This window comes from Silene latifolia, chromosome 6 (assembly GCF_048544455.1).
Source record: "Silene latifolia isolate original U9 population chromosome 6, ASM4854445v1, whole genome shotgun sequence".
In the NCBI taxonomy this organism is placed as follows: domain Eukaryota; kingdom Viridiplantae; phylum Streptophyta; class Magnoliopsida; order Caryophyllales; family Caryophyllaceae; genus Silene; species Silene latifolia.
The window spans coordinates 61,106,687-61,117,887 of NC_133531.1; the positions used below are offsets into that span (position 1 = coordinate 61,106,687).

At 37.2% G+C, this 11,201-nt stretch overlaps 1 protein-coding gene across 2 annotated transcripts; it reads right to left on the bottom strand.

Moving 5' to 3' along the window:
• Window positions 1–1,695: 1,695 nt before the first annotated feature.
• On the bottom strand, window positions 1,696–9,747 carry LOC141586829 (putative helicase MAGATAMA 3). Of its 2 annotated transcripts, none has more exons than XM_074408211.1 (8): window positions 9,495–9,747; window positions 6,904–8,206; window positions 6,001–6,189; window positions 5,471–5,566; window positions 5,205–5,370; window positions 4,959–5,091; window positions 3,030–4,796; window positions 1,696–2,717 (listed from the first exon to the last, which is right to left on the bottom strand). In XM_074408211.1, exons 2-8 carry the CDS (start codon window positions 8,141–8,143, stop codon window positions 2,439–2,441), a joined length of 3,870 nt encoding a protein of 1,289 aa, XP_074264312.1. In that variant the 5' UTR covers window positions 8,144–8,206; window positions 9,495–9,747; the 3' UTR covers window positions 1,696–2,438. The 2 variants fall into 2 exon arrangements, with proteins under 2 accessions (XP_074264312.1, XP_074264313.1); XM_074408212.1 differs by having other exon boundaries at window positions 6,904–8,164; window positions 9,495–9,674.
• Window positions 9,748–11,201: the final 1,454 nt, after the last annotated feature.

The window sequence follows — 11,201 nt, forward strand, 5'->3', positions numbered from 1 at the left end:
TAGAATTTATTAGTTTCAAAATAACAAAAAAGGCGATTAGGTAGTATTCTGGGTCATTGAGTGAAAATGAGTCCCTTCAACAAGCAGATTTTATGCAAGTAAGAAGCTGAATTAAAATGATCGATGAAGTGTGTTGGTGAGGATCATCAATGACGTTGTTTAAGAAGACTGTGAGGTTTAATGGTGATTAGGTGAAAAAGAAAGGAGAAAGTGAAAAGGTAATAGAGAAATAAAACGAAAAGGAGGGGGTAAGAATTTATTCACATGCTTAGCGGCTAGTGAGTCACCATATTCTAATATAAGCAAAGGGGGCACTAGTTAGGTTTATTGCTAGTTAAATAAGAGTTTGGAGTATTTTGAGTAATATCCTTATAGTTCAGAGTATTCTTATTGAATAATCCTAAATATTATTTATAGTGAGTAAATATTTAAATTCGCTTTAAATTTTTATCATCTTTATTTGCTAAGTTGTCTAACATCTCAATCTAAAAAAATCGTACATTTATACACGGGATTTACAGTTCCATAGTTATACAAGAATTTCAATAAATTCTTTATCAACAAGGAACATACACAAGAATATGGGCACGGGCACGGCACGAACGAGATAAATCTCTTTATCAACGAGGAACATAGTGGCGCACGGCAGATCGACGCACGGCCCGAGATTTGGCCCGTTTCTTAATTATTTAATTAAATTCTATTTTTTAATATCGTTTTTTAATTATTTAATTAAATCTAGTACATTAAAAATACAAGTAATCAACTAATCAAGACATCAATTACATTAAATTTTTTAATTTAAATCGTTAATAAATTTATTAAATAAAATGTATTTAGAGACATAAAACAATACAGCCCAATAATTACATTTTTTTTTCACATACGAACTTTACTTCTTCACTATGAGAAAAGATCATACCTTGTTTTTTCTATAAATTTTAATTTTCCGTCTAATACCCTTCATACCTAAAATCTAATCAAATTAATTTTTACACCATCTTTCCCCTAAAACTTAATTTAATAAACGTAATTTAATTCCTCCAAGGATTTGCACAACAAATTCTAATTTTCCAATTAATGGATATACGTAAACAAGAACAGTAGAATGATTCCACAAAATGATACGAATATTGAGTATAATGAATTCTTTCCACAACATTATTTGACAATCACATTACCATGTGACTAAAAGTGTACTTTGATTATGTTTAGCAAGTCAAAATGTTGATCTTTTGAAGTGAGAATCTTTTAGATTGTTCTTAGTTATAAAAAGTCAGTCATCATTAATGTAAATGGTATAAGCCTGGACTTTTAATTTTTCATTTTTAGGACATCGTTTTTCATGACCGTCTAAAACTTATTGATTTCAAACCAGTTTCAAGAGTTTGCGATGTGCTAATGATACTGATTAATCACATCAATTTGTGTTGCCCGACAATTTCCATTAATCTGCAGTCTTTCATTTTGTCTCTGGATTCGTGTCCTGCGAGTTTGTGACTGGTGGTTATCTTGGGTACACCGGAGCGGGGGAGGGTAGGTAGGAGGGTTGCATAGGCCGGTGGGTGGGAAGGGAAGGGGTAGGTAATTGATTTTGGGTGAGAAGATGAGAAAAAATGACAAAGGTAAAACCATAAAAAGTGAAAAGGTAAAATGCGTATGTGAAAAAGCACAACCCAAACAATATACACAAGGAACCAGCAAGACAATAAAATATTTTTTAAAAAAATGATCTATTGCTGAACTGTTTTTGTACAAAATTATTCTACCAGCATTCTTTAATACTTTGTTCCTCCCAGCAGAATTTTCTTGTACATAATTATGTCTGCTTTTTCTTCTATAACTTGGTTTCAGGAAAAATAAAAATAAAATTGGAAGTAATGAATGACAAGTGATTTCCTGATAGTCTAAATAATAAGGTCAAACTGATAATGCAGGTCCTGAAAGGTAATACCTTTCAACATATTACACCTGCAGATGTATTTGCATCCAATTGAAGCCTTTATATTCCAGTGTTCGCCACGAGCCTATACAATTTGCTTCTTGAAAACAAATCAGCTACAAATTTGTCGAAGGGGCCACCTTTTATTAGGCTTCTTCCACTTCGAAAAACTGATCACTGTTTATGACGGAATATGAATGCCAAGTTCCCAGATGAGGTTCCATGAAAGTTCTGCGCCATGTATCGAGCTGATCAACCTGACAACCTACGCTTGCCATCGACTGTTTTAATCCTGCCGAAAAATCTCTTCTCAGAACAGAGAGCAGACCAGAACTTCAGAGAAATAGAGCTCAGTATCTCAGATCTTTTAATGGCTTGCCTAGAGAAGCTCTGCAACTTGGATGTAAAGGAATTTTCCAACTACCAAGACGGAGTGCTATTTTGGTTAAACAAAGAATCAATATCTGAAGCAATTAGTGGTTCAAATGTTCAATCCTTAACGGTTAAAGAAGTGCTTCGACTTGTCCTCTTCCAAAACTGCTCCGGGTTTGGACTCTGAAGGTATATCAAATAACCTTGACCGTGGACCTCCATGTCTTGAACCCCTTGCACCAGAGGCAAATTTACTAGGTGCAAAATCATATGCAGGTCCTTTGGTAACCAAGAATTCTTTTGGTAAGGAATCCATGTCCATGTAACAATTTCGAGCTTTTGCATCAGCTATCAGAGCTGCCCAGTCATCAGACTGCACCAAAGCATTAGCATTCCCCATTACCTGTAGAAACAAAAGCATTATTATCAACCATACTAACATAAAATATTAGAGTAACTATTAATGACCATACACAAAAAAAAAAAAAAAAATACTTGGTTCCTAAATGCCCCAAAATGATAATTACGTCGAGAATTGCACCGTCGGGGTGCTGCTATAAAATACAAGAGACGACCAGCTTAATGAGCCATTTTGCCTGCCTTCATCATGTTCCTCCATAAAATTGGATGATGGAGCCAAAAGAAATACTCCTTCCTAACGAATATGAAATTCTGATAAATGCAACCATAATATATCCAAAATATATAAGCTTACCCAAAAAGCCCTTCGTGCTCGAGTAAGTGCGACGTTCATTCTCCGGATGTCAGCAACAAAGCCAACCCCATGAGTTGAGGCACGAACACATGACATAATGATGACATCACGTTCCTGGCCTTGAAAAGCATCAACCGTGTTAATGTAGAGGTCCTTCCCTTCTTCAGAGTTAAGAACATCAGCAAACTCACGCTGAAGACATTTCAGCTGCAGCTTATAAGGTGTGATAATGCCTACACTAATTTTACCCAATCCAAGAGATTTCACTGTTTTCTGAAGATGCTCATATACACAAAGGCAAATTTGTGCTTCGTGTACATTCTGAAAAGAGACAGAGCCGCCTCTGTGGGACTCTCGGCCATGAGTTATATCATAGAAGAGATAAGGCCTAAGCAAAGGATCTTGGTGATATCTCTCATCAGGTAGGCCCACAACACTTTCACTATCGGTAAGTCGTCCCTGATAAAAGTACCTTGAAGGGAAGTCCCTGATTTGAGGATGCATTCTATACTGGACCGACAATAACATGGTTGGACAGCCAGCTTGCTGAAACCTTTCAAAAAGACTTCTGCTGTATAGCAAAGTACCAGCAGCCTTGCTAATGACAGTAGCTGGAAGCTGTTGTGGGTCCCCAACAAGAACACAGCGTGCTGCACCAAGAGACAGAGGAGGAAGAAGTCCTACTTCACTAGCTTGAGCTGCCTCGTCAATCACAACCATATCGAAACCATGAGTAAGGCGTGAAAACAATTTGCGGCCGCTGCTTGAGAGAGTCGTAAAGACGATTTCCGCTTCATTGGCAAAACTTGTCTCCAGACTAGCCCGAGCTTCCTCCAAGTTGAAACTACTGCCTGGCCGAAATTTTCCTTCTAAAATAAGAAGACGGGACATTTCAACCAAAACTTTATCTCTTTCTTCAACTACAGCAGCAAGATTCTGCAACCAAGAATCCCGATTTTGGTCTCGTGCCATAAGAACGTCAGGGTCCACTCCAACAGACCCTTGGGACCTTCCAGCAACTGCTACTGCATTAAGTTGTCTTTGGAGAGAAGCCATCTGGTGAGATAAATGAGTTTCACGGCCTTTCAGCTGTTGCAACCAACCAAAAATTTCCTCACGGGTTTTCACTAAAAGCTGTTCAGTTCTACGCTCGACAGAAACAGCTTGTGCTGCTCGTGACTGTGAGTCAACACCAACACGAGCGACGTCTGGCCTATAAACCTTCATCTCACCATCAATAAATCCACGATCAAGGACACGGCCAAGTAGTTCATCGGTGGCAGCGTTAGATGGAGCGCACACAAGCATCCTAGGTTTAGGGCAAAGCTTTGGCAGGGTACGAAAAAGGTTCTCATCCATGCTACGAAGAACTTCATCGATAGATCCTGAAGAAGTAGTGTCAGTGTTTCTTTCGCTATTTTGCTTATAGCTTTCAGGTGCCAGTTTTTTAAGTAATGCTGTATAATAATGCTGATATTGAACTAAATGGATCACATTTAACATCCCCCACACAGTATGTGTCTTGCCAGTTCCAGGTGGGCCTTGTACTAAAGTGAAGGGCCATGGATCTTGCTTCTTGCTCAGTCCATTACTAGTGCCAGCAGCTGTGTGCATGGCAGCCCACTGGATTGCTGATAGCTGGGGCCCGTTGAATGTCCTATGAATATGCTCATTAAAATTAGGAGTAAAGCATTCAGGAATCGCTGGAGTCTGCTCTTCATATTTGGGGAAGTGTTCTGGACTTGGCTTGAGAATTGCATTTTGCATCTGTTAGGGATAACTAAAATCTTAGAGTGAAATAATATTATACACAAAAGAACGTGAAAAACTAACGCAAAAACTTGAGAACTGCAATTGAAACAGTGAGTGAACTCAGAATCATGGTTCACAATTAACAATTAAAACAAAAGGACCAAAGCGAATGTGCACCTGTACGTTAAGTCGTCGGAAAGCATGTAATGCAACATACTCACGTTGAGTTGTCGCCAATGCACCAAGCACGCTTAAGAACCAGATGCTTTTTGGCTGAAGCTTCTTCATAACATGGCCATTATCTGTAGTACTGTAGCAAATGTATATTAATGAGACGAACGTTCAAATAGAAGTCATATTAGGTAAAAACTTAAACTTCAGTATATGAATAGAGTATAATCATCCTGGAAAAATTCAGCCCACCTATTAGTTGGATCATAAGAGTCCCCCACAAAAAAATGAACTATTGCTCCAAGAGGGTCCCGCATGTCAAGGGGTATGTGTCTTCTGACTGTTCCCACAACGCGCCCACTTCCTTCAGCCTCCTCAGATTCCTCAGCGGATGGATTACTGCTTCTTCTATATCGCACTGCAAATATAGCATACAATTTCACAATGTATCTGCCAATGAAGCCATAGAAACATGAAAAGATAAAGGATATCAAGATTTCAAGAATCGTATCACAAACCTGAATTTGGCCTCGGAGTAGAAAGAACTGCAACATCACCCTCCTTGAAACTCCACTTTGTCTCATTTGCAGGAAGAACTATCACATCATACCATCCTAGCTCCCAAAAGTGAACATCAAAGTCAGGTGAGAAGGAAGCTCAGCAGCAAGACATTACATCTTACATTAATTCTTAACAAAACAGCTATCATACATTGCGAAAAGGATAGAGAGCACCTAAGTAAGACTTGAGAAAGTCAGAAAGGCAGCCCAAAAAATTGTTATTTTCAGCTATTACTAAATTACAGCGACGGTTATGAAGCTCCTCGTCCATTATAGCTAGAACAACAGTAAGATGCACCGAGTATGGTTTATAAGTTTATTACTTGTTTGCTTCACTAGTACATCATTCACAAGCAAATATAAAAAAGGCAATATAAAACAACTAAGCTTTTGCTTCTTCCACAAAATAGCTAACTTGAAATGTTTAAAAAGACAAACCTAGAAAGGTAAATACTAAAAGTTTAGTAAATAAGGGTCTACTGAATTACCTCTTTCTCTTTTCTCGACAGATTTTATGCGGACCATCACATGTGCATCTCTAGAAGATGTTTCTGTTAGCTCCTCCCAGGTGCTATAAAGTTGTGCCCGACATTCTTCAAATAGAAGCGGCTCAAAAACTCTAATATATTCTTCTACAGATTCAAACTGACCAGGAACACATCGAAGCTCAGATTCCTCTATAAAACGGACAGAAACAGAGTCAAAGACGATTCAAACAACAAAGACAGAAACAGAGACAAAAAAACAGAAATGCCCTCGTGTGGTTCCCAGACTTCCCACATCCCTACACCGGTATGATCATTTTTGGAATTACCAAGTATAATGAAAATTTTACATGGAGTACTTCTTCCAGGAAGGCACAATAATCTTGCAAAAAGACCAGTAAGAGCATCGTCGGCCTACACAAATATACTATACCTATAAGCAGAATCATCTACCTTTTATTGTTATTTAGAATCGTTAAATACAGTTACTTGAAGTACTCGTCAAAGCAAGTCGGATAGTACAAGAAACAATGGAGAAAAATAGATGAGTGTTGTACGATCTACAGGTCAGCCAGCAATGGGATACACAAACAAAGATCAAAGCTTCAATTTATCAAATTTAGCTTCCACCATTTTCACAAGATGACGCTGGGTTATGTTTATTATCAAAAAAAAGTAATAATCATAATAATCATTTAATAAAACTAACACGTAGCATTATTTAAATCTTTATAGACAGACAAATTATTTGCTCTCTTGTTCGGATTATAATCATTAAACAGACATGCCTCATCATTTAACAACATATCATCATAATCAACATCAAATGAGTTAGCCATAACATCAATATAATACAACAGCCAAGTGCCAACAACCATATGTGAAAAGCCGAGAAGTGAAGCCTACCTGGATTATGCCAGAACTTTTCACTTGTCACCTCACGCAAGAGACGCTCTACTGATGTATCGTGATATTGATTACTGGTCACAGTTTGCCTCTTTGGAGGATTTTTCTTGTTTGCTGGTTTAACATCAGTCGAAGCTTGAATATTAAAACCTAGCTTCCGTGATGACATTGATTGGTCTTTGTACTGCCTAGAATCACTGGGTTGCTTCCACGAATTTTGTCTAAGGCTTCCCTCCATTGAGAGATCACTAGAACTGTTCAATCTTCTAGGCCTGGCTAGAAGACCTGCATTCACATCACTGTTGCTTTCAGATTTACCGTCAATACATTCCATTGAACTACGTTCTTCATTGCATGATAAATCAACCTGATTCTGGTCCTTAATTGCAGAATCATTCGGCTTCTCTCCGTTACGCTCAGTACAGAGTCGTACATTACGGCTTCCTTTGATGGTGCGATTGATACCAGGTGTGAGAACACTCTGCTTCCTAGGGGTTGAAGACTTTGCAGTGGCAGCTTGCTTAGCATCTTCTATGTTTATAAACACTGTTTTTCGTAGCCGTTTCTTTCCTAACATCGCCTCTTTTTGTTCATCAAGCTTGTGCTTTCCAGAATGATTCAAATTTTTCACGGGAAAGCTAGATTCAGATCCCTTGATATCCTTTGTTTTAGAAACTGACTCTAAATCTCCATGAGCAACCATGGAAGAAGTATTACCTACGTTGCCATTCAAATTCTTGTTGGTTTCAACAATACCACTAGTTATGGCAACTTCATGTTCCTTTAAATGTTTGTTGCCGCTCACCAGTGACTTCTCCTGTACCCTGTGGTTCACTCGAGGATCCAAACATTCCCCTTCAGACCACTCACCTTCTTCCTTATCTAACGCCTGCCTATTCAAATTACTCGATCCTATCAATCGCATCTCTTTCTTATCACTGCCATTCACTACTTCACGAGATAATGTATTCACACGGCCCTGATCATCAGTTCTATCTACACTAGAAGAGTTACTGGATCTAACAAAAGGTTGGAAACCAGAAACGGAAAAAGCATGAGAAAAAGCACTATTATTTTCAATGCTGGCCTGACCTACTGAAACCCCACGCAGATCAGGAGGACGTGAACTTAGAGAAGGGAGAACTTTCTGGGGCTGAACACTAGATGAACCATCAATATCCTCATCTTCCTCCAGTGGGGTTTCATTAAGATCAAAAAATGGCCTCCCACGTGATCCCATTTCCTACATATATGCATAAACCTGAAAAGTTTTACCTATATAAGAACTTCGGCTTCTTTCCACCTAAACAGAAACACCATACCAATATGAGCTAATTTGTAGACGTGTTGAAATAGTAGATTAAAAGCACAAAGCCACAAATACAATTGAATAAAACGCATTTTACTGTTCTTGTCATCACCAAAAACGATAAGTCTTAATTAGACACTTTGCTCCGACTCTGTATTCCCTCACGTACCCGTGTCTAACACTCGACACCTGGACATGGGTACGACACTTGACATCTCATTTTAAGCCAAAATTGCATATTTTTCACAGAAACACGGAATCCGGCACTTAGACAAGCACCCGTGTCAGTTACATCTGAGCAAGTCTGAGTAACATAGATTATAGTCATTAGACATAACCTTCCACGCAAAGGACATGCAGAAAAGTTGTCAAACAACATCAAACTGGAAGAAAGTTAGGGGCGACAAAAATAAAATCATTAATTCCACAATGGATAACAAGTAACTGTGCATGAATAATTTTGGAGGCCACTTGCAGCCTGGCAAGCCATACATCAAATTATGTAAGAAGCGTGGCAGTGGAGATTCCCTGTTTAGACAAGTAGTACTCCGACGTTTACATAACCGAATAATAGATATATAGAGCAAACAAACACAAGTATAACTAGTTCAGGGATTGTCCAAATGACACCACACACGGAACAAGACTCGGTCTCAAACCAGAAACTGAAACCCCATGCAATTCAATTCAATCCCTCAAGCAAAAATCTATAGTCAGGCAGCCTTACACAAGTATATTGAAAAACAGGTTCTTCTAATTACTACTATTACACCAACAGAGGTCATGATTTTCTTGTGAATTGGGTTCTTTTGACAGAATCTATGGATAAAACCGCCATAAACAAGACTAATTGTTTTTTTTATCAGCCACATACCAGAAACCTTCTACCCCCTACGTTAACATAGCGAATACGGCCTGGAAAACCCGAAAACTATTAGAAGGCTCTATACTTCCCACCCATATACAACGCCGTCACAAACCCGAAAACCGATTTCCGACTAAAATGTGACCAAAGAGTTTCCATTTAGATTGAACCACCATCACAAACCCCACAGAAAACAGATCTCTTACACTAACTGCACCAATTATCCAGACCCAACAAGCCACAACAATGATCGATCAAGATAAGCAATCAATTTCACAATGACCCAATTCACAGGATAATTAAAAGTGCAATTTAAAATTAAAACAACAATAAACATACGAAAACAACAATAAAATACGCAATTTATACAATTAAATTAAAGTTGTAATAATTAGAAGAGAGAAATGAAGGAATTACCAAAAAATGAATGTCAATCAATTAATTGGGATCTAAAGATTATGTTAATCAAGTATGATTGTGTACAAAGATGTGTATAGGGTTTATAAGGTGGAGTTCGTCCTACACAATTACAGCCGAAGTCCGTCTTGTCTATCGGAGTATGAATGAATTGGGTGATGACTGATGAGTTTATAATGTTGCAAACTAATTGTTGATTTGATATATATAGGCAAGGTACCTCTCTTCCTAGTCTCACTCTCTCACCAAGGTCACCAATCATACAATTTCGGGTTTTATTTATCACAAAAACTCTGGGGAGACGGTTTCTCAATAACATTATTAGGAGACCTCTCACATGTTGAGGTGATGGATCCATCGACTTTATTTTTTTCCTATTATGTTTCCCGCTAAATTAGTGGGAGACAATCTCTCATGAGGCCTACTATTTATTTTGTTAAGTTCGAGCTAAAAAAAAAAGAACACGAGTTTATACCTTTCGATGTATTATTGGATTATGTATTAATTTGAAAGTTCGTTGTAGTAGCAACCTTCGATGTATTATTGGATTCCGTATTAATTTGAAAGTTCGTTATAGGAGCAACCAGATTTTGTATTTATTTCTACCATATTGAGGTTTAAATCTGATTGGTAAGAATTTTTTTTTACTTTATTAGGGAAATCACTTCGGATTAACGAGAAGGGAGAATAAATCATAATTTTTTTGAGAGAATTAAATGTGTGTTTGCATAGGCATACAAGGAAATGTTAATGACGGACTTAGAACTCTAAAATTGTAGAGGGAGAAAATCCTTTAAAAATCACAGTAACCTATAAAATAAGAAATGGATCTTAAATGATATATTTGTCTTTCTTTATCTTATTTCTTCATCTCTATTCTCAAACTCTTGTTCATTTATTTTGCCCATGAAAATGCAATTTCACTAAGCTTCTTTGAGAATGTTTTCAATAGAAAAGCAGTTTTTTTAGTCTAATTTTCTAATTTTTACCTTCTTTAAAATTAGACTTCGTTTGTTCTCTATTTTAGCCTAGGAGAGCAAATTTTTGTCATATGTCTAAAGAATGAAGGTTTAGATCGGAAAACTAAGCAAGAAAATTTATTTGAGATAAATTTATATATAGTATGAGATTTGGAAGCTTATAATTTGTTTGTTGTAAAACACGATTATCAATCGTGATGGAAGATTCACAGATCTAGAAGTTTTTTCCTTTCTTTGGGCTTTTGAAATTTGTTTCTTGTTTCCACTAATTTATTTCTTTAAAAGCATATTGTTCTGGCGATCTTTAAACTTAATTTTGTTTTTTTTTTTTTGCTTGTTAGAAGTTGAGAGTAGTCCGAAACTTTTCGAACTTTCTTTTGAAAGTTTTCTGCTTTGTGTCTTTTTCTTCTTTTCTTCATATTATGATATTCATGGTAACTTGGAAGTCTTCAACTCCTATTACTGTCTCATCATCCCCAGTTTCCTTTCTTTATCAAAAGAAAAAAAAATGACAGACATGGAAATCTCTGAACATAGGATATCCGTAAAATCAGGCTACAAACCACTTAAGCGGGAAATTGCAAAATGCATACTTAAGGTTGTTGAAGAAAAAAATAGATAGTTGGAAGCGTGGTACGTCCTAGTTTTTGGTTATTTTTTCTATTATTGATTACTAGATTTCATGCCCGTGCGCTGCACGGGTAACTAAATAATGTTATGTTATTAA

Bases quoted from the DNA above. Each gene is read 5' to 3' on its own strand.
- LOC141586829 (XM_074408211.1), bottom strand. From the start codon at position 8,143: ATGGGATCACGTGGGAGGCCATTTTTTGATCTTAATGAAACCCCACTG. The intron at 6,190-6,903 runs GTAGGCTTCACT...TCCGTTTTATAG, and splicing joins AAAGTTCTGGCATAATCCAG to AGGAATCTGAGCTTCGATGT. The intron at 4,797-4,958 runs GTGCACATTCGC...TATCCCTAACAG, and splicing joins TCCGACGACTTAACGTACAG to ATGCAAAATGCAATTCTCAA.